The 27,385-nt window shown below is 40.6% G+C and overlaps 1 protein-coding gene across 4 annotated transcripts in view; it reads left to right on the plus strand.

The window, feature by feature from the left end:
* Positions 1 to 27,385, plus strand: part of CALD1 (caldesmon 1) — a 196,246-nt gene that overhangs the window by 164,649 nt on the left and 4,212 nt on the right. For 3 of the 4 annotated variants that reach the window (XM_072874111.1, XM_072874126.1, XM_072874118.1), the window contains 8 exons: positions 520 to 922; positions 7,353 to 7,501; positions 12,348 to 12,603; positions 14,216 to 14,356; positions 21,556 to 21,599; positions 21,704 to 21,782; positions 24,001 to 24,138; positions 25,108 to 25,203. In XM_072874111.1, the coding sequence (XP_072730212.1) occupies positions 520 to 922; positions 7,353 to 7,501; positions 12,348 to 12,603; positions 14,216 to 14,356; positions 21,556 to 21,599; positions 21,704 to 21,782; positions 24,001 to 24,138; positions 25,108 to 25,203 (1,306 nt within the window). The remainder of the gene's footprint in view (positions 1 to 519; positions 923 to 7,352; positions 7,502 to 12,347; positions 12,604 to 14,215; positions 14,357 to 21,555; positions 21,600 to 21,703; positions 21,783 to 24,000; positions 24,139 to 25,107; positions 25,204 to 27,385) is intronic. The other variant, XM_072874135.1, reaches the window with a different exon arrangement.

A 27,385-nucleotide genomic window follows, 5' to 3' on the forward strand; every position in this document is an offset into this window, starting at 1 on the left:
CTAGTTGCTAGAGAAGTTCACTGAAGTCAGAAAGTATCTTGCTTGTGTAGCATCTTCAAAAATTTTGCCTGGTGGGAAGACTGTACATAAGACATGTATGCCTCAGGACGAGCTGAAGGGGGCCTTAAAGCAAGCTAAGGTCTTCCAAGTATTCTGCTGCAGGGTGCAGAGTGGGAGGATGAACTTTTCAGGGCTGTTCATATTTCAGCTGCTCCAAGTGTCAGGGACCGTTCCAGTGCCTACTGAGGTCAGTAAGACTGCTGGGGACTTCAGCGGCTGTTGGAGCTTGTCTAGAAGGGAACCTTTCCAGGCTCTGACATTGTGAAACACCGCATTCCTATACATGTAGAAATGCCAAAATTAATCCCCAGAACGATTATGCTAAATTTTGAAGTATGCAACCTGTTGTGTTTTCAAACCATGGAATGATGTTACAGCAAGCTTTTTTTCTAGAAACAGCTAAGCGCATACATTGTTAGAAATATTTTTTTTTAATGCAAAATTGTCACTTTTATGTAGTGTGGCAGAAGAGGAAACCAAGTGTACTACAACCACAGGGGGAACAGATGACGAAGCTGCATTGTTGGAGAGACTGGCAAGACGGGAGGAGAGACGCCAAAAACGTCTACAGGAAGCCCTGGAACGTCAAAAAGAATTTGACCCCACGATCACAGATGGCAGCTTGTCAATGCCCAGCAGGAGAGAAGTAAACAACGTGGAAGAAAACGAGACCACGGGGAAAGAGGAAAAGGCTGAAACACGCCGAGGACGCTATGAGATTGAGGAAATGGAAACAGTTACCAAATCATACCAAAGGAACAACTGGAGGCAAGATGGGGAAGAAGAGGAAAAAAAAGAAGAAAAAGACAAGGAGGAGGTACAGGTGGAGAAACCAAAGGAGGTCCCTGTAGAGGAAAATCAGGTAGATGTGACAGCAGAAAAATCCACAGATAAAGAAGAGGTAGTAGAAACAAAAAATCTAGATATAAATGCAGAGGAACACAAAGCAGAGAATGATACAAGTGCTGTGCCAGAAGGGGAGCAGAGTATAACTGATGCTGTAGACAAAGAGAAGCTTAGGGATGAGGAAAAGGCTGAGGAAGAAAGGAAGAAAGCAGAAGAAAGGGAGAAACTTGAGGCAGAAGAAAGGGAGAGGTTAAAAGCAGAGGAAGAGAAGAAGGCAGCTGAGGAAAAGCAAAAAGCAGAGGAGGAAAAGAGGGCAGCTGAGGAAAGAGAGAGGGCAAAGGCAGAAGAGGAGAAGAGGGCAGCTGAGGAAAGAGAGAGGGCAAAGGCAGAAGAGGAGAAGAGGGCAGCTGAGGAAAGAGAGAGGGCAAAGGCAGAAGAGGAGAAGAGGGCAGCTGAGGAAAGAGCGAGGGCTAAGGCAGAAGAGGAGAAGAGAGCAGCTGAGGAAAGAGCGAGGGCTAAGGCAGAAGAGGAAAAGAGGGCAGCTGAAGAAAAGGCTAAGCTAGATGCAGAGAAATTAAAGGGAAAACAAAAGATGGAAGAAAAGAAAATAGAAGATAAACAGGTAAAAGAGAAGAAAGTACAAGAGGAAAAACCTCAAGCAGCTTTCCTAAGAAATCAGGTACAGTAAACATTTTGCACCAAAATAAGACACCTGTGGTTTGTGAGAAATGTAATGCAAGAAAAAAAAAAAAGATTGAATTGGAATTTCCTCACAGATCTATTCCTGCATTCAGATGACTAATACTCGTGCTCTCTCCCTTGCTCTCTCTTTTTAAAAATAAAGCTCCTTACTTCTGCTTACCAATAATGCAATGCACAACATGCCTGACCTCACTCCATCATTCAAAGAAAACCTTGCATGTTCAGACCCCTGCATGTTTTTTTTGCTGCCTCTTTTCTCAGCTGCTGTAAACTGACCTAATGCAGTAACACATGAGGCAGAGGCAGACTCTTGGCACAAAATATTATGAGCACCTGGTAAACTGTGTGAGGAACGTGTGTGTTAAATGCAATCGCAAGAGGAGGCTCTCTGCTGGGACATGTGAGCATGATGCCATGCAAGGGAGAAAGGCCCAGATGGGGGAATGGGAGCATTTGAAGAGGGTGGAGGGAGCACAACTGCACACGGAGATGTGGGCACAGCAGCATATGATGGAGATGTGGCTGCACACAGGATTGGTACATGAACACAGTGTGGAGAAATGAAAGTGCAAACAGATGTGATGTTTTCATATTAAAAAAAATTATTAAAAACCCAAAAACAAAGGGGGAAGAAAAAGAGGTTAAAGTGGAAGCTAAAAAGGAAAAGTTACCAGATGAGAAGTTCCGACCTACCTCCAAAAAAGATCAGGTAACTTGTAAATCATTGATTCAGATGATGTATGGAAACTTGAGATAAGAAAATAAATAAGGGACCTATAACTGAAAGTTGCTTGTTCAGCAAAGTACTTAAGCATGTGCTTCACTTCTAGAACGTGGGTAATCCCACTGAAATAAATAGGGATGAAGCTACTTATGTGCTTAAAATGAAGTAAATGCTTAAGGATTTTGTTCTTTTGGGGCTTTAGAACCAAGTCATGTTTGTCTTAGAACACATATTTCAGGAAACTCAGTTCAGTCAATAATGCATGGATGGTTTGCACCCTAGGGATGAATTTTTCAGGACTGTATCAACTAATCATCCTTCCCTGGTTTCCTCCCATTTTACTGTGAACTTTTTCCCTATGACTGAGACCTACTCTTACAATAATAATAATAATAATAATAATAATAATAATAATAACAACCTAGGCCCTTTGGCCACCTGACAGCCTTAACTAATGATTTTCCCCCAAACCGCAATGCCCCATGTTATAAACCATGCATACCCAAGATTCTTCTTTTGTTTTAAAGAGAAAATCTACAAAATTTACTGCATTGCATTTCCACTGTAAACACAGGAGCTGGTGCCATGGTGTTTTACTGTATGGTAAGTAAATAAGATTTGGGGACCATTTACTCTTCAGGTTACAGCTGGACACAGGGAGCCATGTTCAATGTTGTGTAGCAACTGTGCTTTTGGTTCAATGCAGCAGGTATCAAAATACCCCCTAATTCTAATCAGACATGGTCAGGGCCTTGGAAGTTTGCACCCATTTGGGTTCAGCCAGGTCTGTGTGGCTTAAAGGGACCCACAGCACAGAGATCTAGTAACAGGCAGCTTCCTTCCTGTCCAGCTGCTTGGGAGCATTGAGGGTTGTAGAGGGTCCAGTCAGGGTCCTTAATTGTTGGATTAATTCGGAACATGCTGTAGATGCTTAGCTCACCCTCAGAGACTGATGAAGGCAAATCATGTCACAAGGTTTTATGTCCAGTTGCCTGGCTTGATCATCCAAGGTATCATATTTTGAGTAAGGTACACGTGAGATTGAAAAGGCAAATGAAGTGATGAAGATGGTTAGAAGAAAGGTTCCTAATGAACAGGAAGAGATACTAGAATAAGTTACTCTAGAAAGGGGAAGAGTTAAATGAGACCTAATGGAGATGCTTCAAAATAGTGCACTGGAAAAACTAAACAATCACTCTACTCTAAATTAACCCAATTGCAAAAGCAAAGAGCTGTGCAAAAAATAAGGGATGGATTATATTAAGAGCTCTTATAAGACAGAATTGGCTTGTAATATTCAGTGTTGTACACAGCCTTTGAATATTACAAGTAAATGTAAAAAGGAGGCTGTAACTGACCACAAATATTGATTCTGGGGGGACTTGAGACACAATTGTCCTGCTTGTGTTTATGTGGAGCTCAGTCAACTCTCACTGGAGCTCTCATCGTGCTTTTAAACCATAGCCACAAGGCTAGATTATTCCTGGAAATTGGCAAGACTTTTAACAGTGACTTGCAATTTTAATGCTTCCATTTTTGGATGCTCAAGCTGAGACAATTTAAGAGAGTCCCACTTTTAGTGCAGTGCTGAATACGCATCCACTGAAAGGTAAATCTTTTGCATGTGTATCAAGCTGAGCATTCAAAGTGTTTTGCTCAGTTTTGAAAATCTCAGTTATTGCTTCTTGGCTTGTGAAGAAAAATTGATGATCTTGGACTCCAAACCAAGTCAAGATCAGGCTCCCATCTCCACTGCTTCGCCCCCTTCAAGGACATACAAATTCAATGAGGCCTATTTCTGAACCATATATGCAGTTAAGAGGATGGCAGTATACCATGAACAAGATCCTGAAGGAATACAGTGTATCTACATCATCAGATTTTGCTTTTGCAGTTGTGCAACACAAGCACATGTCCTTTCTTAGTGTGACCAAAATCTGGCCCTCAAAGTTCAGGTTTTGATCAAATTAGCAAGCAAAATCTGTCTCCTTTTCTGAACTGCCCCACAATTTTTGGTTCTCGAAAGTGGCCTGGAAAGTTCCTAAGAACAAGCTTTCTCATGATGTGAGACTCCTGGTATTTCCTGCTTCCAGTTTGGCTAGACATGCCGCAACAGTTGCTTTTCTCATGGTATTTGGGTATGGTAGTTGGCTCTAAGTGGACGCCCTAGACCCAGATGCCCACAGCTTTTAAGTCACCAAGTAATTGAGCCCAAATAAGGAATCAAATTTGCCAAATGGCCCCAACCTCAGTAACTGATTCACTGCGGTCTGAAGGTGTTCAAACTCTAGATTTAGAAATCTCAAGTCTCAAATATTAGCATAAGACCCTAACAGGAAAGAAGCAGTGTAGAGTCAGATTAAAATATAAATAAAGAAAGCTGGAAATTAGCTAAACATGCTTTTGGGCGTGTTCTGGCTTGACTTGATGGCCAAGATTTGTGAGAGCATGTGAACTGTTTTCAGTTCAGGTAATACCAGCTGTCTACTCCAACTGGAGTCAGTGTAGTCCTTTTTGCTGAATTCAGCAGAAGCTGAATTAGCCTGTAATTTAGGGAAGCATTGAGACAAGGGAAAGTACTTTTTCTGTTGCCTGCCTTTGGAATGGGACATAATGGTTTCTGCTTCTGTGCTAATCAATCTCTGTTTTGGCATTAAAATTAGTAGGAGAAGGATTGGGCCCAAAAGCTGTGAAATGTTTCTGTAATATCTTGTTTTATCGTCTTTTTGAATAAAGAGGCCAAGCTGTATTAATGGTTTTCTCAAGTGCAGACACATTATCATAAATCCTACTGGCTTCTGAAATGCTATTTCCTAACCTATTAATTTTTAAACTATATTGTTTTAATATTAGTTTTCTCAGCAATTTCAATTAAGATGTAAGAGATATGAACCTCCCCAGTGGACTTCAGTACATCAGGCAGCTGGAATTATTGGCTTTTTAATAAGACTTAGAAAGGTCTTGATGAAAATCTCAGCAAAGGAAATCCTATGGTCTCAAAATCCCAACACAGACATCCTGGCATGTGAAATCTTGCAACAATCAACATCGCTGGTTTCAGTATCACCCTGACGGGGACTGAAGCGATTGCTAACAGGCAGCAGAGATTTTTGCTGTGAACATGGTCACTAGCTACAGTCTTGCCCAGATTTGGGAGCACCCAAAAGATGTTACTGTCTGATGGCATTCATTAGGCTCAATAAATAGCCCTGGTTGTCTCAGCCCAGCTCCTAGAAAACAGAAAACCATTCCTTGAGGCTGCTAGCAATAATGGCCTTGTTTGCTAGCAGTCACAGCATCATGGCCAAAGAATGCACGGTCATGGAAACTGAACTCCCCTGTTGTGTGTCAGGGTGCTTCTGCCAGGTCGTGGCTAAAGCCTGTTGGCAGGAGAGGGTGGCAAAAGTCTGCACGGCAGCTGCCTGCTCTCACTACAGAGCAAATGTCTCTGTGGGTTGTGTACAACATCCCTCACCAGTGGCAAATTTGCTCAAGTAGTTTAACCACCCCATACTCACTTGTAGTGTGTGCCACCTTGGCATTGTCCATTGTATGAGTTTCTGTGAGCGAGCAAACTGGCCTCAGGTAAAGTCAGAGGCTGACTTTGGGACTTCACTCAGCAGCTTAATATAATGCCTTAGGAGGATCTTGACTTTGAAGACTCTGAACTCATCCTTTATTGGTAATACTGCATCTCCAGAAGTTCTTCTTTGGTGAGGAAGGATAGAGATTTGATTTGATTTGGGGGTGTGGGTGTGTATTAGTTTTTTTATTTCAAGGTGCAGCTTGGAACACGATAAAAGCAGTTGTGTTGCAGACAGGACTGTTATGGAAGTTCTTTTTCCTTCTAGTTAGCAAATGGGATGGGAACAGGCTTCCAAGGGACAAAAGTGTTTTTTTTCTAAAGGTCTTCATATGAATTTTTCACGGAAGGTTTTTCTTGCTTGCCAGCTAGAAACTTCCTCCAACATGGTAGAGCTGGGAAAAAAAAATAAAATATATATATTTTGGAGGTAAATGTTTCATCTGCTGCTGTTGAAAGTTTATTTAGGCTGGTAGTCTAACTAACTGAGTGTGAATAATTCTACCTGAGGATAAAGAACTTAAATCAGTCCATATCCTCCTTCTCTTATCAGCTTCTAGCCATGACTCAGCATGCCGGGGTCAGGCCATCTGTGGTATTGATAAATACTTCAAGTTCATAGCTCTGAAGGAATACTGGAGAGTGAAATCCATGCACTAAATATACTTGATTACTATTAAGAATTATAGGACAAAGCTTTGTAAAGACAGAAGGAATTTTTGCTCTAGTGTTTCTGGAGAGAACATTTGCTTCTTCATAGGATTAAATATTCATGTCTGATAACACTACCCATGACTAGCCCCTGGTAGGACTGTGCTTTTTGTCAGAGTAAGTTTTACTCTGATATACAGATGATTTTGTGTTTTGGCCATTATTCTTGCAATACTGAAGTATCTATCTGCTATGACACTGGAAAGAGCGTGAACTTTGTCAAGCAAACTTGAAAATCGGTGAAGGTTATGTGTTATTTTTATTGCTCCAATGCCCTAAACCTTGTACCACGAATGTATCAACAAGCCTAGTCCCAAAGAATTTGCAACCCAGAATCTTAACAGGCAACAGGTGAATGATGCTGCAGTGGGAGGGAAGAGGGTTGGGGTGCCTCAGTGGCAGTTGCACAGTTGCAGAATGAAGCAATGTGGTAGCATAGTCCCATGGCCACAACAAACCTTTACAGAAGACTGGTAATGTTATTCAAGAATTTTTTATCTTGCATTCAGATCAGGACAGCAGAGTGGTGGTTGGTCACAGTTTAGAGCTTTACAGACTACTTCTGCCATAAAGCACATAAACATTTTGAAGATAGTTGCTTAGTTAATCATTAATACCGAGAAATCTGTGTTCCTCTGCTGTTATTTAGAATACCTCATTGTGACTTCTTTGTTTTTTGTTTGTTTTTTTGTTTTTGTTCTGTGATTTACGGTATCTCCTGAGCAGCTAAAAGACGACAAAGATAAAGGAAAAGCACCCAAAGATGAAATGAAAAGTATCTGGGATCGTAAGAAGGGAGTTCCTGAACAAAAGGCACAGAATGGAGAACGTGAACTCACTGCCCCAAAACTTAAATCTACTGAGAATGCTTTTGGGTAAGTTCCAAGTGAGCATTGGGCTTGCTGATGTTATAGCAGAGCAGGGGACCAGCTCTGGGTGTCTCTTTAATAGCCTTGTAGCAGCTGAGTAGAAGACTCAGTTGGCAACATCAGCAGAGGCTCTAGCGTTCATTGGGTTGTAGGTATGAATTAAGGCTCTTGGCCTATTTTCTAATGAACTGCCCCCACATTGTTGCAGTAACAAAATGAAGTACAGAAAGCAGATGTAAATAATAGTCTTGCTCCCTCAGTAGAGATGAGTGGCTTATTTTTGCTCTGCTGGAGTTTTCCTTCCTTGAAGGACATTTATTTCTAATATGTGCACAGAGGCCAGTAACGACCACAGCCCAGATTTTGTGTTCTCTAATTTTTTAACTCAGATCTCAACCTTTACTGAAGTAACCTATTTCCAATTACCCAGCTGCTTTTAATCAGACTATGCATATCAGTATGGAACACAATCCAGTTGGTAACTCTTGAAAGAGCTTCTCTCTTGATTTCAAGGCAAACCTTGAAATTAATGGCTTCTCTATAAAAGTGATTTTTCAGTTAGGTGAAAACCTCTCCTAGTCAAAGTGTTCTATTTTTTGTCTTTTTATAAGCTGTACCACACTTTTATTTTTATTTTTCTTTTCAAGGAAATATTTGCCTTATGGCTATATTGGGAAATTCAATGAAGGTAACAAATTTCTAGTGAAAAATTTATTAAAAAAGGATTCTGCCTGCTAAAAGGAGGGGTTACATCAAGCAGAGCAGAAGTTCTTCCTTTTAGCAGAAAACCAGGAATGAATAGGTTAGAAATCTAAATTTTTTTCCTTCTGCACCCCGCTTCATCTTTTACATTGACACAGGCAAAGAAAAGGTTAAGCTCTCCAGGCACTTTTAGAAATCTGTGCATGGCAGATGGGATTTGCTGTCGTATCTCAGCATTCCCCTTGTGATTCTTCCGGGAAAAACAAACTTTCTCAAAATAAAATGCAGTTCAAAAGTCCTTGGAGACACCCTGACCTAAGGCCAAAAGACAGACAGAGATGGAGATGGAATAGCAGGAAATCAGCTTTGCTCAGAACTGTCCTGCTTCATGACTTGGGTCACATCATCAATAACATGAGAATGGTTTTCTAAAAATATTTTTGTTCTGTTTTCATTTGCTCTACTTCCTGTGGGAGACAGGCCTTAGTAGCAACATGTAGATTTGAGTTTCCACTCCTTTTTTTCTTTTTCTGTTTTTCTTCTCCTATTTCCCAAATGTGGGAAGAAGCCTGTTTAATAGCCTTTCATTAGCTTGAGTAGAAGACTTGGATTGGCAACATCAGCAGAGGCTCTAGTGTTTGTTGGGTTGTTAGGTATGAATTAGAGCTCTTGGCCTATTTTCTAACAAACTGCCCCCACATTGTTGGGCTTTGTTTGGAACTATCTTTCTTCTTGTTTTTACATGAACATATCAGATACTAGTTAGGAAGCATGTAACTGGGCTAAGTCTCAGTGGTGAGGACTGAGAATAAAATAGGGTAGTAGAGGCTAAAGAAAAATCTTATCTGTGTCTTGTTTGTCTAAGTCAGTCAGTAAGAGAAATACAGAATAAACCCCCATTTTATGGCTTCCCCTTCCCATCTCCCCTCCCACCTGTCTTCCTCCCTATTCTCATATAGGACTGCAAAAGTCCTAAATATGATGTAACATGTTTTTTCACATTGTTCTGACATTTTTGACTCCCACAAACCACTTCTTTGCTTTTCCTCCTTGTCTGAAAGCTGGCAACAAACTTCATTTCTTAGCACCAAAGAGGTGCTTACGAAACTCTTCCTCCACCCAGCATCTCAATACTAATTTCCCAATGTTGACAGTAGGAACAGAGATTCCCAGAATCTGTTGAAAACAGAGGAGTTTGGGAGGTGGAGGAAAATAAGGAGAATTACTGCCAGTTTATTGTTTTCTATTTTGGATTATGCAGAACCAGTAGGGGAAGTCCTGTAAGCTGCATGAGAATAAAATAAGCTAGAAACTTTAAAGGTCCTTCTTTGTAAGGAGGACAAAATAGTCACCTGAGGTCTCCAAACAAAAATGTTAAGACTAGATTCTACCTTTGGCTTTTATCAGTTGAAATCCAAGAGTAGCTGCTAATTTCATTGAGGCTATCTGCACTGAAGTCACTGAGGACTAGCCTTTATTCTGTGCTGATGTAAAACAGAGTGGCTATTTATTAAGAGAATCTTGGCAAATGTTATGTTCTCAGCTCTTTTAATTCTGAGGGCTGAGTATTTGCCCTTGCCAGGGATATCATTATGTCTATCAGAATTGACCTCTTGCACCTTCTTTGGGCCCGAAACTTGCAGGTCTGAGTGGTTTGGCAACACAGACTTCAAAGACCAAAAGGCAAAAAAAACCAGTAAAAAATAAAAATTAGTGAGGTTCCTGGGATGTTTGCTATAGAGGCTACAACCTTGCAAAGAAGCAGGAAAGCCTTAAAATAGCCAGGGATTTCTCATGGCCTGTGCAGGATAGATGCACTGGATCCTTAGAAATACTTAGTGCCTTAGAGAGGCTTGTGGAACATTTCGGGTTCTCAGTACCTCTGCAAACTGAATCAGAGGTATTTCAGGCTGGACACCCAAAATCATACCTCGCACCTCAGGTATTGGTCCTCACTTTGGTTTTGAATGGGCTAAATGAAATTTCAAATAAAGTTTCCAATGTTTTCTCACAATGCTTTAATTAATTGTATATGTATTTTTCATTAAAAAAGCACAAGTTCCTTTCTTGAATTAGACATCACTACCTGATGCAAGCCCTTATTCGTGACCACTTACATTAACTTGACACTTATGGTGGGGAGTGATCTTGAGGTTCTGCTTTCATGGTTTAAGTGATTCCACTGCAGAAATGCATTCAGGAATAGGGCCTGGAGCAGAAAAGGATTGTGATAAGGTGGTATTAGGTATTATTATGTACTTGTAACTCTATGTTAGAAAATCAGGCATGAGATTGTACTGGCAGTACATACATTCACAGATCTCTGGGACTTTTTTTTTCTTTAGCTTTGCTTTGTGATGTTACACTCTTGCACAGAAAAGACTTTCTAAAACAAAGCAAACACATTGCAAAATAAGTGCCAGGTCCTACTGCTTTAGTGTTGAACTTGCGCAGATGAAGTACAGCAACTGAATTCACATAATAGCATCAGTTTGGTTATACTATTTTGCCATACGTTTTTTAATGATGGTATTCCTAAATCATGTATGCTGTGCTAGAACCAAATTTCATCCGGTTTGGTAAGATCATGTGGGGGCAGAGGACTCTGTGTTAGTAGATTCTATTGTAATATTGAAACCATAGAAAATTCAGCTCTGGTCCTACAGCCTGTTTTATATGGTTAACTCCATCTAGATGAGGCGTCTAACATGAAGATCACCATTGCAGGATTGGATGTGATTCACCGGATTGCAAATTTATATGATATTTGTTCTTCATGTTGTCATCTCTAATCTGATCGTCTCTAACAGTTATTATTATTATAGTTGGAATGCTTGATTTGTACCGTCTTGCGGTATTATACTCTGCAACACTCTGGTTACATTAATGAAGTCACTAATATCCAGCTTTTTTAAATGCCAACAGAACAGAGCAGAAAGTGTTTTTTTAAAAAAAATCCATAAGTACATTCCCTTTCTGCCTCTTGTGAATAGCACACTGATACCTCTTAGGTACCTATCTCCTTGTCAGCAGTAATATTAAACGCACTCAGGGAGCAGACATTTGTCTAAACACTGGTGTGGTAATTGTTTAACTAGGTGATGCTATCTGACTCTGTTGAAAGTATGCAATTCACCTATGCAAATTCTTTTGTGGTGTGGGGTTTGTTTTTTTTTTATTTTATTTTATTCTTTCTTTGTGCTTCATATATTACAGCTGGTTGGAAAACTTCTGGTTTTCTCCTGTGGAAAGTTGCCATTAATAAATAATTTCCAGTTCCTTAATAAAAAGTCATACTTTCCCTGGCAAATGTCAGCAAAAGATCTGATGAACCTTTCTGTTCATAGAGGCTAGGAGAGTTCAAGTGATAGGTGTTATAGATGAGATAGGAACCTTTTTAGGTTTTTAAAACACTGTTGAAGCCATAAGATTCTCTCCCGTCTTGTCTCCTGTTTTCCCCAAGTCAAGTAATTTTTTCTGTCCCCAAAGATGCTTGTCTTTTTCTAGAGGGTTTATAAAAAATACTTGCCTTTGAAAGCAAAGGATTAGTGCATCGCTTATTACACAGAACATAGCATAATATTTTTGCTATGAGTTTTTTATATGTAAATTTATCTCATTTAAAATCAACAGAGAGGAATTAGTTATGGCTTTCCATTGCTTTTTTTTTTTTTTTCTGTATGAATTATAATATGCTTTTGGAAGTGTTTCCTCTATACACAAACTGCAGAGCAGAGGTGTGAAACTCTAAGTTTACTGTATACCATAGAGATTGTGATGAGATATGATACCTCTCACTGCAGTTACGTGAGATGTTAAATATTTCAAGCTCAGTTACTGAATTCTTGTAAAAATGGAGAGTGCCTGAGTTCTCAGCCAGGGTGGTGCAGATCCTGTGCGCACAAGCACTCGAGAGGCTCCTTCCTCACTGGCAGCAGATGGGAGAGGTGCTCCTTGTAGTATCCCAGCCTACTAACTCCTGATGAAAATGTTTTGGGCCTGTCATAGTTTGCAAGGAGCAAAAGGACTTACAAGGCAGTATCTTTGAGTGCCAGGCTCTCATGTTGCTGGTGAGCGCATAGCAGCGGCTGGCTCTGGCCAGAAAGGGAAAACCCATGGTGCATCACCTTCCCTTTCATTTCTTTCCCAGCCGCTCCAATTTGAGAGGGACTGCAAATGCTGAGGAAGCAAAGCCAGGGTCTCAGGTTGAGGCTGGAAAGCGGCTAGAAGATCAGCGCCGTCGCCGAGGTGAGAATGAGGATTTTGAGAAGCTGAAGGAGAAGCAGCAGGAGGCGGCGGCAGAGCTGGATGAACTGAAGAAAAGGCGGGAGGAGCGCCGGAAAATCCTGGAGGAAGAGGAACAGAAGAAGAAGCAAGAGGAGGCTGAAAGAAAAGCCAGAGAGGAGGTAAGTGTAAAATACGACGTATTGGACTCTGTTTTTATTCCTTTGTTGTTACTATTTTACTTCCACTGGCCTTGCATTAGTTGATAATGCTTTACAGCAGTGTCTATGCAGGCACTTTTAGGCAAAGAAGTTGGTGGGGCTGGAGGTCGATGGGTCTGTATTTAAAAAAAGGGCAGAATGAGGCCATGGGAGACTGGCTCACAGGTGAGGAAGCAGTGTGCAACAAGGAAGGCAAGACCAAACCCAAGCATACAGGCCAAAGCGTGCTTCTCCTCCTCGGATCTGATGTTGCTGTGTGGGGAATTGGTGCTGTGACTTTGCTTCAAAGTGTACCCTTTATCTGGGCCCTCTGGGTTGTGTGCTCTTCTGGGCATCACTGTCGCTTAGCATCTGTCAGGAGATGGTCTGTCACAACAGACCTTGATTTCAAATATCCTATCCAGAATTAAAATCACCCCATTTTCTAACCTTCAGATTTAACTGCAAGTATGCCATATTTGATAGCAAGTGACCACAACACAGAGAGGCTGCAGTCATCCAGGGTAGAAAGAAATTTTACGGTTCTAGCCTCAGGAAAGACAGGGCTCTAATAAATGTCTTCATGAGTCAGGATTTAATCTGCGATAGTTGCGAATTTCTTATCTTCTTGGGGATGCAAAATGTTGGGGACATTGTTATAGCCACAGAGTTCTTAATTTATTTGGGGTGTCTTTCTGACATTACGCAAATTGAATTACAAAGCGCATGTCAAAATTCATCTGCTGCAGATGAGCTGGACTGCTAATGTTATATATAGTTATGATGGGCTAGATCTCATTAGGAAGATATTATTGTCTATTTAAATATTGAGTACCCAAGCACATCTGTTTGCTTGTACTTTCTCTGCCAAGGGACTCTATAAATAGGATTTCCAAAACTCTGGTGGATCATTTAGGAGTCTTAGTTGCTTGGAAAACAAATGGTAGATGAATAATAATAGTGTTTGGCAGCTGAATGCCAATTGCTTTAATATACTAAGCTCTTTACAGTTGAACTCAATAGATGCTGAGATTGCACAATACCTTGCTGGTCACACCCTGCTGATCAGTGCTCACAATGGTTGTGCTTTGAGGGCTTCTGGTTTGACTTGTAGCTTATGAAGTTAAAACTCAAGTTATCCCTTTGGAGGGAAAACTATAAGCATTTAATCTTCACTTTTTGTGACACCTATTGATTTTTTCTTGTGAAGTATTAACCTTGGCACAACAAGTGCCATAGCAGATGGACAGAAGAACAGTACAAAGGTGATACGTGAGGATACAGAGAAACTGAATTTGAGTATTTTTATAAATGTACTTTCTTCTCTCTTTAAGTGGCACTATATAGCAATAAATCTGGTGACCTCACTGTGAGGAGACACTAAAGCAGCACAGAATAGCTGTCTTCCCTGCTTCCTTAACACTGTGATGGATTAGCATCAATACGTTGCTAGATTTCAGATAGGTCACTGAACTTTTTTGACTGGCATGAAAATCTGTTCTTAGAAAATTTGGTAAATGTTTACAGAACTGCAAAGCCCTGTAATGGTGATGTAGTTTCCACAAGAATAAGTGACCATTCATATTTTTTTAAGGAGGAAAAGAGGAGGATGAAGGAAGAAATTGAAAGGAGGAGGGCTGAAGCTGCTGAGAAACGTCAAAAGATGCCAGAAGATGGTGTATCTGAAGACAAGAAACCGTTTAAATGTTTCAGTCCTAAAGGTTCATCTCTCAAGGTAACCTCCCCATTAACGTCTATATAGTACATAAAAAGTAATGGGGGTTGCAGTCCAAACCAACAGCCAAACACCAAAACACTGTGGAATTACTTGAAAACAGACCTGGGATGATGCTCTGAAATAGACCTTAGCATGAAACCTTTAGCTGAAAGACTTCATTCATTGGGATGGTTGAAAATTAGAGAACCTTTCTAAAAATAGAGTCTAGACTGGGAGTTACCTGTTCTTGTTGATGAAAAATGTCCAAGAAGGATCTTCACCTTCAAGAGAAAAGTTTTTGGAAATTTAGAGCTGTATTACTGTGTTGATTTTCAATGTTAATTTATTATAGGAGTGCTTTGTGAACTGGAGTAGATAAAGATCACAAATGTTCCCTCTCTCCTTCCACATTCACAATTACTTTTTTCCTTGCCAGATTACTTTCATATTCAGCCTAATCATCATTAATTGAAACTGCCCCATATGGGAGTTCTAGCTTATGTCTAATCCCCCTAAAAATAACATCTAGAAATACTGGGCTGGATTTCATTTTCTTACATAACAGGAAAAAAACCCCATTCTGTTGCTGCAGGAATTTCTAAGTGGTCTTCTGTGGCCTATATTATATTGGAAGACAGATAAATCAATTAGATGGCCTTTCAGCATGGAAGAGGCATCCTGGCCCCACTGAAATTATTGGGAACTTTGTTTTGGTATGCGGTCCAGTTGCTTTCTCAGCTCAAGCTCAAACTACAGATCTATTAATCATTTTCAACTATCTTTTCCTTTTCTCATTTTTTGTCATTAGTCATTTAAGAATCCAAAATATTTGTCAAAAAAGGCCCCTTAGTGGGCACTAGGAGAGAAGACAATCAGGCAGGAGGTTATCAGGTAGAACCTCATTGGACCGTGAAGTGGATCTCCATGGGATTAAGAACTGTATTTGTTGAGTGACAAACTGCATTTGGTCAAAATTACATTTCTGCTCACAGAGCGCTACACTTTGAATCGATCTGGAGCTTCAGCCCTATACTGTTTTGGGTCCAGTTCTAGCAAATACAGTTTCCAAATGCTTTTGACTGGACTTGCCTTTGACTTCTCAGACACATCTGAACCTGAAATACAAGGACAGAATACATACATCTGTAAACAAAGATTGCCAAGCTTCACGACTTGCTCCTATTAGATAAACCTGGTCTTGCCATTTCGGTTGCAAAAGACCATGTCAATAACAGACACTGTAAATGCACAGCTTCTTCCCAGCCCTCCTGGGAGGGCTTCTTTTTCTTCTTTCTGTTTATTGAGATGCCTTTTATGACATACATTTGGAGCTTTAGTTCACAGATGACTCAGAAGAGAGGAAATTATACTTGAAAACACATAATAGAAAGATATACATCATCATTTTGGGGAGAGTGGGAAAAAACACTGGATTTGGCAGGAGGTTAATAGCTTTCAGAGAACTTTTGGACTGATGCTACACTATTCTACTAAGTGTATTTTTAGAGGAAAGCTGGAATTTTCCAAATGTCATTAAGCATCCAAGGTCCAATTTTTTTATGATGATAATTGCTGCTGGTTTTTGTGGCTTGTTAGGTAGAAGTTGTTTGTTACAAAAACTGATCTATGCAACTCCGTACACATTTTTTGTCTTTCTCTGTTTCGCTCTCTGAGAAAGTGGTGATACTGTACGTGTTCCAGTCCAGTGTCTGTGGGTGGCCAGAGCAGATATGTAATGCTGTTGAACTTCACACCCTAAAGTGTTTCTTGGCCTTCTGTGGTCAATAGCTGAGGAGAGAATAGTCTCATTTTAATAACCTGATGTCAAATTTGATGTCAAACTCCAATTTTTAGAAGACAGTGTATTTTGTTACCTTTCAGTCGGACAGACTTCTCAGGATGGTCTAACCTGGTTGGTACACAGCTTTCTCATTGCCTGTTATGCACTGCCCAAGGTATCTTTTGACTTGTAAAGCATCTGGCACATATTTTCTCCCTTGATTAATGTATCATCTGGTTAGATGTGTCATGAGTCATGTGAGAACCCTAAATGCACAATTGTGGGTGGGCGGTTGGAATTAATAATGAAAAAAGGGAGGCTCAGTATTAAAATACTGTATGATACATGTTCACATTCTGACTTCTCCTAGATTAATCTGGCAAAGCATCTTTTTCTCCTTCCTTGTCCTTCGTGATGTGATAAGTTTTTTGTGAAGAAAAAGAAGTTCCTGGGAGTGACTTAGATGAGGAAAGTAGGGCATGCTGTTTACCAAGTGAACTACAAGAACAAAGGAAAGAAGGGAGATAAACTGAAAAGGAGTGTGCCATATTACCATCTTATGGACACTGCATTTATCCATCAGGCAGGGCATGGACTAGCATGACATGCAGACTCGGAATTGAGAGACCAAGATGTGCAGCTCATCTCCATGTATTACATGGCTCATGGATGCACATATATAAATGTATGTATACAAACATGGACATAATATACATACATGCTTATATTTAGAAAGAACTACTGTGATTACCTGGTCTGGCCTCTAATATATCCAAGCCTACACAGTGTTGACAACTCCTGTTGTTTTAACTGTTAAATACAGCATTTCCCTGAAGCCTGAGACACTACTTCAGCAGAACTACTACTACAGCATAGAGTCCTCCCAGTGACAGCAACAGGGCTGGTCCTTTCCAAGGGGACAGTGAAGAGTAAGCATGCAAAGTTAAATACAGGCCAAGTTCATCACTAGCTCAGAGACAGAAGCAACTTGGATCTCCCAGGGCTGGTGGAGTCCCTGTGGGCAGTCGCAGCAGTAACAAACCTCTGTTCAGCCTCTGCCGTCTCTTTTTTTTTTTTAATAAGGACGAAGACTGGAACAACTTCTGCTTCTCTCCCATCCCGCTCTAGCTTGTGCTTTCCCTAGTTTAGTTCACACAAATGGTGCTGCAGTAGAAGAATGAGATTTCCTGCATAATCTTTGTTCGTTTTCATTTTTAGACAAGTTCATTCCTCATGTTTTCTTTGGGAAGGAGTGTTATTGACTTCTTGTATAACTATTCTCTAGGTTAATCAGGAGAGAACAGGATATTTCAATACTAAGTCTCCTCTTGGGGGTGAGCTCCACCACTACAGAAATGCAAAAGCTGTTAGGCATTGAGGGGAGGAAGTGATGGCAGGAGGCCAGGAGCCTGGGATATCTCCTGTCTTTGCAGAAAATGTCTCCTGGGAAACATGGGCTGATGTGGCAGCCTGCACTCTCTGCAAGGCAATGCTGACAGCTACAGCCGGAAGACAGGACTTTTCAGGGCTTGAGATTTTTTTTTTTCTTTCCTTAAAGACCTGTCTTGTCCTGTCTCATTATTGCTCTCAATACCTGACAGCTGGAGCAGTGACTGGAAAGAATTAGACTCCACACAATCAGTTCTTCCTAGATGAGCTGCTCTTGCAGCAGAGAGAAGATAGAGTGGTAAGAATAGGATTTGTGACATTTGTTTTTCCCCCATCTTTGATGCTGATGGCAGCAGGAAAAAGCCTAACTGTGCTTAATGAAGCAAAAGAGCGCATGAGCCACTCAGGCAGGATAAGGAGAAGACACTTTACTCCCAGGGACTTCCACTCAAAATGGATTTCCACTAGGTTCTTCCATCTGTTGGATATGAGGCAAAATTATAATACAGGGATTTCTATTTTCTGCATGCATGTCTTATCCTCCTTCCTCCTTGACCCATTTTTTGAGAAGAATTTTTCTGTATCTCAGTTTACAACACTTTCTGTTGCATAATATCTAATACACAGTTTAAAATTCCTGAGAATCATTTAATATCTTCGTATGAAACAAGTTTTACTGAGAATATCTAGATGTTTCCTGTTTCCCAAGTCATTGGCTCAAATTGTGTGCTAACTCATTCCTCTTCCATTCTGTTTCTGTTCTTGGAGAACGTACAGATGGAAGACAGTGCACTTGACACCCACACTGTAACTGCATGTTTAACAGGCAAGACATTTCTTGCACAATCAGCGAACAAAACATGTCTATGTAATATTGAATGTGGATAAATGCATACACATATCTCTGTATAACATCTTGCTTAATTTATTCCTTGCCACTTGCATCTGCTGACCCTGGTGAGTAAGGCCCTAATCAGGTATGAGACTCCGCATAGTTTTGATGTATGTCCATTGGTTTCATTTCATCTGACTTTACCAGCAGAAGGGTAGCTGTCCATCTAAGCATTTTGTTGTCTAATCTAAGCTTCTTTGGTAGTTAATAGAGCAAGAGCCACCCTCAGTGGACAAGCAATCCCACCTTTCCTAGGGTGAGGTGAGCTCCTCTGCCTCTCCATGGACTATAGAGGGAAGCAAAATTAGTAATTTTGACTAAATGCTTAACTTTCAAGCAACTGAGGTTAGGTGGGAGAGATGCAGCCTGAGATTCTGTGTTCTTTCTCTCTGGTCATAATTTAATTAGAGGCCGGCAGGTTGACTTTTCAGAGTACGTGTATGTTCTGTGTCGGAGGCTTTGGAAAGTATTCCATGGTGACAAATCATAGTCCAAGCTATTTAACAAGGTCTTGTTAAAATGAATGCAGCAAAAAGATTGTTCTTATTTCCTGGTCTCAAACTGAGGAAATATCTTGCATTTTGTGCTAACCACCTTGCTTTGCCTATTTTTCTTGCAGATCTATTTTGTAATACTCTTTACTGTATGTGCCAAACATTTTAAATTCTTTGCATGGAGTTTGTGTGGTGTACAGTGGATAAATGACCTTTAGATGTTGCTGTGCAGTCTTCATGTATTTGACCTATACATTGAATACACGTGTGTATACAGGTGTGTTTGCTCTAAGTGCATTCAATGTATGCTTCTGTTCCATGCGTACTGTGTTTTGAGGAAGATGCTCCAGAACAAATTCTCATATAAATGTGCAGAAAATGTGTTATCCATCCACACGAGGCACCTGCTTCCTCAGGAAGAGGACCATGTTCAGCTCTGAGGGACGCTTCCTAACTCTGCTTTCCTGTTTAACTTATTTTCCAGTTTGCTTCCTCACTCTTCTGTTGTGAACAATCCAGGACTTATTCCTGATACCACAACAGGTGGTCTGAGAACTGCTGTTTCCAGTGGGTAAAGAATGACCCCATGTCTTTTTTACTACAGCCCCAGGAATACAAGTCCGTCTTCACCCCAACCTATCCCCCTCTTACACCAGTGACTACCACCACCAGGTTTTCCTGCTGTGTAGAAACCTCTCTCCTTCCTGAACACAGAAAGACTATAAAGAGTCTACTGTTAGCATCTTTTAAGATCTCTCCCTTTTGTAAAATTTCAAGTGGAATCTCAGTTCAGCTGAACTAGAAGATGCTAGTAATGAATTATTACAGAAGATGCTGTAAATGAATTATTAGATGGTTACCTTGAGTCCTGGTTCTTTGAGAGAGTCCATATTTTTTGTCCTTGCTGCCGGCCAGTGTTTCACTGATTGATGCAGTCGGGGAATTACCTGTTCATGCAGAGCATGGAAGAAACCAGCATCTCTTGCTGGTATAACTCATCGTTTTGGTGCATCGCTGGTTATGACCCAGAAATCAGCGTTGTGGGGAACTTTTCCTACTGTGCCATAATTGGAGACAGGTGACATATTTTAAGTTACCACCGTAGCTCTGTTTAGCCACTTTTAATCAAATAATTTACTTGCTCGTTTTATGGCAATGCCGACTGTATTTCCTCTGGGTGAAACCAAGTTGTAAACTGCTAAGGCTGGCAGAGGAAGAGCCGCAGCTCCGGACCCCTGCGGGTGTGTGCATGGCTCTTCAGCTCCTGCCTGGTGTCTTGCTGCCACCTTGTGACAGAGTGCGTTGGCACAGCTGGTACACATCCCAGCAAAGCCCATCTTTCCACTCAGGACGGCATTTAGATCACATTATTGGCAACTCACACTGTTAAGGTAAATTACTGAGTAAATTGTATATATTTTTTTAGAGGTGCCTTTGAGCTGGATTGATGCTAGCTGGAGTCCCTCCAGTGAGCTTGTTCAGCAAATTCTGCACTGAAGTGAACTGCCTGAGTTGTTGCTGGTATGGGCTTGAGAAATAAAACATCCATGCCCTTTGATGGGATTGCTGTGGCATTTAGTATTCTGGTACAGCCTGGATACTAAGGTCACCGAGGAGAACCATTTAAACGAATGGCTGTCATTGCCTTATTTGAAGGCATGAATGCCACAGCAGTCACTGTTAAAGTAACTTGAAAACGGACAACCCATACTGAGACTGGGGAATCCACAGGAATCCAGTCAGGCTGATTAATAGTAATTTCTATCCCCTGGAGCTGCCTGCATATATTTTACTCTTAAGTGAAACTGTAGAGCCTGGGACAAGAAGTGGAACAATGCGGTGTGGAAGAGACATGAGGAAGTTGATTAAAGTATTTCTTGACCCAGAAAGCAAATAGACCCCTCCATCATGAAATGTTTTAAAACTTTGTTCAGGGAGGGAGTCTTTTTGTTTTCAAATTATCGAGAGATTTGGCATAAGTCTTATGAGACCTCCCTGATTCCTTTTTGCTGGAAACACTACAATATTTTCCTACACACAGAGTAGAAAATAATGATGAAATGTAAGATACCAGTTTGTGTAATAACAGCTGGTAGATATTGACTCAGCAATGACCCTGCTGAACATGAGCAGAGTACAGTCTGATTGGTTTTTTGGAGCTCAAATTAAATTGTTAGTGTCCTGCAAAAACATGCATGAGAGAGGGTACGTGGCTGAGCTCCAAACCTGGCCTAGTCTGATGTCTCAACTCAGAAAAACTTTATTAAATTTGCTGTCTGTCTCACGAGATACATATTTGCTCTTATGTGGGAGACGGGGAAATTTGACATAGCTTTTTGGAATATCAAACCCTTTCATAAGATAAACGTCTTCCCTTTACTCCTTTCTGTATTGATGATTTATTCTCTTGTTACAAATGGGGCATTGAAGAAATCTGCAGGATACAAACATTAATGCAGAAAATATATCCACTCTTATGAATCTGTAGCATAATAAGCTCCTAACTATAAAACCTGTGTGTGCGTCTGTGGTGATATTTCTGTTGGAATGCATCTCTTTCAGATTGACCTTCTGACATTTAAAATGACATTTTAGCCTGGCCTTGTACAGGCTGCCTTTTTATTAACTTTAAACTTATAGCTCTTGTTTCTCTCTTTTCTAGATAGAGGAGCGAGCAGAATTTTTGAACAAATCAGCTCAAAAGAGGTAAAGCAATAAAACAGTAAGCTCAGTGAAAAGAGCAGTGTTTAATTGGAGGGAATAATAATTTGAATAATAATTTCTTTCTCTCTTTTTTCTACTTCCTATAGTGGTATGAAACCCACCCACACGACAGCAGTTGTCTCAAAGATTGACAGTAGACTTGAGCAATACACTAGTGCAATTGAGGTAAGTTAATTCCAGGTCATGATGGCTCTAGTTACTAATGGCTTTTGGGACTTTAATCAGCCTATGTTTTACTGTTCAAGAATTGCAGGGATTTTTTGTCACAAATTTTTTTAATGACTTCAAGAACAAAATGCTTGAGGCACACCTATAACCAACATCTCGATATATATCTAAACAAAACCTCAGAATCGTGTCTTCCCTTTCATGCTACAACTTACTCTGTCTGCTTTGTAAACTTGGAGTAGGTCTTGAAGGACTCAGTCAGCATCTCTTGAGTGACAGTCGCATCCTCTTCTTGGCTGATGAGAGTACTATCAGCAGAGAGCAGGTAGTCATCCTGAGCAAAACTGACTTAGCAGCTTATTTAAGAGAGCAAGGAATTGGGCCTGTGTTACTGGCTGCAACTTCAGCATGAAATTCCTTGGCAAAGAAAGACACTTTAGTGAACTAGGGAGTTAAGTAGTGACAAAGGAAAAACAGAATCAAAATAAAATGCAGAATTTGACCCCAGGTGATTTTGACAAGCAGCGGCTAATAATGTGCCTTGCAGCCAGAATCAAGGGCTTTTTCTTTTCATATTCCAAGGAAAAATAAGTGTTTGGGGTTTTTTTTGTTTTGGTTTGGGTTTTTTAAGCTGTTTTTATAAATCAGTGAGTACAGGGAATGTGAAAGCTACTGGTTAATATAGCAGGCCAACTGGACTGGGTTGGTAAGTGTCATGGGAATAGAATAGTATAAAAAGGGATATTATCTTGATAGCTGTGATTAAGGTCTAGCACTTCTTCATTACCTGCTGGATTTTTTTTTTCCTCCTCCTGTTCACATATAGAGTCTAAGCATGGTATTCCATTAAGTTATTAATTGGCTAGGCTTTATTATCCTTTAACTTAAAGGAAACTTTAGTAATTAAAGATCAATTAACAAAGGCTTTTTTTTCTGTGACTCTGGCTGTTTAACCTTTCTGCTAGGAAGCCTATCAGTGCTGGAGAGTTTTATACTGTGTGTCAGTTCCTGATGAAAAAAGTGCATGCATGACAGTGCTGACGGCTCCGGCTGGCTTCCAGCACCTATGTCAAGCTGAAGGTAGCTCAAACCCCTCCATTGGAGGTGAATGTCAGCATGGCACCCAGTAGTCCCCATATCATCGAAGTAGGAGCTTCTGTCCTCCCGCTTCACTCTGCATCTTTTCTGGATGAGACATAACCACCCTAGAGTAACCAAGGGCTTTAATTTGGCACTGGGGTTTGATGTTAAATGCCTTAAAGAGAGTGCATGGGATGGAGCTACAGCTCCGTCTGTCGTAAGAAATTTATGTAATAGTTAAGTCAGGGTTTGACAACCCATAAACACTGGACCAGCCCACCCACCAGCTTATATTAGGTTCTCCACTATTTTCAGTAGGGCTGTGCTAAGGTCCTGAGTCTTTATGCTCCATTTAGATATAAAAAAGCACAGCTCTACGGCAAGAGGCAGGCAGTGCAGCTTCACAGCTTATATACAGCTCCCATCTGACCTGAAATTATTCCTTTGCTGAGTTTCTGATTTTTCCCAAAGTTGCCAAATCTGACTTGCTTTGCAACTAGAGAGGCAAAGCCTCAGCTCATACAGGTTTTTATTCTCCTCAAATCTGTATTATGTAAAATGTACAAGAATTTTGAAAAGAAGGAGGAGCAGGAGGAGTTTGGTCCAGTGTTTTTGGTAACCATGCAAAAGACATGCTGCCAAAAAAGGTCGAAACCCCCAGCCCCGTGTGTGTTGTCCCCCACCCCTTTAAAAAACCACCTCATTCCAAATATACTGTAATTGCTGAAATTTACCCCTAGAATCCCAAGTTGTGAGGTTAAGTTGTCTGGGACAGATGGAGCAGAGTCTGATGCTAAATGACAGAGCAGCCTTTCTTCCCTGCCTCCACATAAGGGTTTCCTTAGCTGTGCCCTATGAAAGAGCTGTGGTTTGCCATGAGCTTTGGAAATGTAACAGATGCAAAAATCTAAGTCACTGCAGTTTTCGTAGCTGGTCGTGTCAAGGGTGCAACTGCAAATCAGAAGGGGGAGAGTCTCAGTGGCATCTCGTGAGCTGGGTACTCCTTTCTGTCTTTGCATGATCAGCGCTAGAACCATTTACAGCTGCTGCATTCCCCAGTACTGCCCCAGAGTCAAATCACCCTGCAACTCCAGCTATTAAAGCCAAACACCAACTGGCCTCAATTCTTCTGCAGGGCACAAAGGCTGCAAGACCAGCTAAGCCAGCGGCCTCCGACCTTCCTGTTCCAGCTGAGGGTGTCCGTAATATCAAGAGCATGTGGGAAAAAGGGAATGTTTTTTCATCACCCTCTGGGACAGGAACACCAAATAAGGTATGTGTTTGATTTCACATAGTGATTATAAAGAATTATGTTATGGACCTGACCTTGCCATTCATGTTCCTATGAGTAAGCCTGGCTGCTCCTCTTGACATCACTGGTGAAGAATATCCCAAAGGATCCTTAGGTCCTCAGAAACCCACAAAATTGTGTGGCTGCAATATTAAGTATAACGGAAGAATTTAGTGACATACTGAGCTAAGTTATGAGACATTCCAGAGCCGCACCAGATATCTTAGACAAATATGTCTGAGTAGTTCAAGCGGAGTACAAAGAAATTCTTTGTGTTGGGAAAGATTCTTTTGGGGGGCAGAGGAGGATTAAATAGTCAGGATAATGATGATGTTTTATAGATAATGCATAGAAGCATTTGTGAGACCTTTATCTTTTCTATGTAAATCCTTAAGGCAACATTTCCTTTCCATAAATTGATGTGAGTTGATGAGCACTCATCATAGCCAAAAAACTGAGCCATGGATTGAAGGGGGTTATTACAGATAGCCGTGAAATTTCCATAATTTGTTCTATCTTTTTAAAGATTTATTTTAATGATTTAAATTTTAGGCCACTTAACTCCTCTAATTATGTGCTTTTTGAAAAATTTTAGTTTAACAAAACAAAAATGTAGACTTAGACTGGTGTCTCTTCTTTTAGGCTAAAGATTTTTTCTCCTTGGAGTTTAGGATTCTGACAGAAACAGCAGGTGTATGTCTAATATTTATTCCTGGGTTAGCAGTGGAAATGATTTAGTCAGCCCACATTTATCATTATTGAAAACTAGAATACTGTGTAGTTGACAGGGACAATATCTTTGGAGCACACAGGATGACTCTTAGCTAGCCATAGTCTCAGTGAGGACCTCTACATTAAACTCAGGCTTGGCTTCGTTTTTAAATCTAAACTGTGGAAAACATAGCAAAAGCTGTTCTGAAAGTCTTCTGATTAGGTTTTATTATTTTGCAGGAAACTGCTGGACTGAAGGTTGGTGTCTCCAGTCGTATCAACGAGTGGTTAACCAAGACCCCAGAGAGCAACAAATCACCTGCTCCAAAACCTTCTGTAAGTAAACCTGCAACAACCATCTTTTCAATAGGTGGGTACTGGGGCAGAGGTGGTGACAGTGCTTCCTCAAGCAGCTGATGGTCTTTGGAGGAACCTTGCTGCGTGTCCTCTCCTGGAAGCTCACAGAGGCCCTCTGGCTGCTGACTCCTGGGTAGTCAGAAAGGGAGGGTATGAAACAGGGCAGTTCTCACCTTAAAGCTTAGGAGTGCTCTAAAAGGACAGTGCTCAGAGAAGCATTTCTCTGGTAGAGAAGGACATTAATTTACCACTTGGGAAAGGCCTACCATTCATTTAGAAATTACCAGCCATAGACCTTGGATGAAACACTTGTGCTTTGGCCCTTGCCCTGTAAAAATCTTCCAAGTATGTTTTTAAACACAATTGAAATACTTTAACCCTTTAAGAGCCTAAATGTCATTTCTAATGAAGGCCCTCTAGCATGCCCATTACTTCAGCAAGAATCAGAGCAGAAAATGCTATCAAGGTAGTAATCTGGGAGTATGGGAAGCAGCAGTGTGGATGTGGGAAGGAGCAGAAACAGGTAATTGTGGGGTGGGGAAGGGTAGGGATGAGGAACTGGAGCTGTAGGTGTCCATATTGGAGAATGGCAGGGCATCACTTGTGGTGTTAATGATTCAACTTTGGGATTTTATTAAAGAACTGTTTTCTTCCCATATCCTTGTGCAGTGTTTTTCTGCCACTCCACTCGCCCTTTATAAAAGGTGTAGCCTGACAAAACGCTTTCTCAGTTCACACTCCTATTTGTCCCAAAGAGGAGCTTGGAATTTGCAGCGTTGTCCATAATGTCAGTATTTACTGGTAACTACCTGGAGGTTGTGTCCTTATGGACATGAATATAAAAACAAAAGAAGTCATTGTGGTCACTGTATTTAATCACAACCACTGAAAACCAGCACAGAATCTGCCTCCAGATTTTCCTCTCTTTCTTTTAAGTTGCATATTTTAGATAATGTAAAACTAACCTCTTGTTTTGCCCTCAGCCAACTGTTTCTATCTATGTCTTCATTTCCCTCTTTCTCAATAGATTGTTCTTTCTTCTTTCAATATCTCTGCTTGAAGGAACCTGCCCTCCTCCTATTCTTCTTCTTTGGGGGTCTGTTTGCTAAGGTGGTCAGGTAAACCTGTTTAAAATTGACTATGAAGAATTATATACATCTGTAATGTGTGATTTTTACTTTTTTTTTTACCAGGATAAATCAAAGGGAAGCCTAGAATTTCTTAGTTACCAAATTACTTCCTACGCCCATCACATTCCACCAAAATAAAGAATCATTTGAAGCTTTTGTGACCATCAAGATTCTTGTGGGTTTTGGAACAACATTCAATTAAAAGTAGAGGGAGCACAGATCTCAATTAGTTTCATGGTGAACCTAAATCACAGATCCCAAATTATTTCAGGATTATGGAAGTGGCTTTCTGATAATGTCCACTGCAAGTAGCTTTGTGATAAGGTCCACCGCAATTTTGCTGTTTTCTCCCTTCCTCTGTTACTGCTGAACTTGCTTTTTGAAGTACAGAATTGGCTTAAAGTCTTAACCATCAGCAACCCTCTTTGGCTTTAAATTATGATCAATTCTAGAGCATCTCTGTTGGGTGCAAATACCTCTTGCAGAAATCACATTTACATTCATCACTGGGCATTTTTCTATCCCAAGTTAGAAATTCTCATGTGCAGAAAACTACCTATCTATAGATGGCAAGAACAAGATTCTGGAAACCATGCAGGACTTGAGCACTTTTTGAAAAGGAGAGTACTTATGCCCAAAATTTGTTTGCCAACCACAGAGGTAGATACCAATCCATCTGTCCTTGAGCAGGTGCATTGCTACTAGCCTAGCATTTGTCATCTTGATTTGTAGCCCTGCTTTTCCCAAGAAGCAGCTTGACATTTTTACTGAGTTTTGCTTAAAGTCTCCATATGCACTCATTTTCAGAGAATATTATTATTTGTTAATGACTTTACCTCACATGTTTTTTTTCTGCCAGGCTAGTGATTGGTACATGCTAAGGTTTTAATGGATGCAATGGAAATTCAAATGGATATGAAGGACTACAGTGTTAAATCGTGAAACCTATATTTAAGAATGCAGAGGAGGATCTGCTTTTCTGTTGTATTAGAATTCCTACTCTATTTTTTTTTGCAGTTTTTAAAATGAAA

The sequence above is a fragment of the Ciconia boyciana genome, chromosome 1 (assembly GCF_034638445.1).
Source record: "Ciconia boyciana chromosome 1, ASM3463844v1, whole genome shotgun sequence".
NCBI lineage: Eukaryota > Metazoa > Chordata > Aves > Ciconiiformes > Ciconiidae > Ciconia > Ciconia boyciana.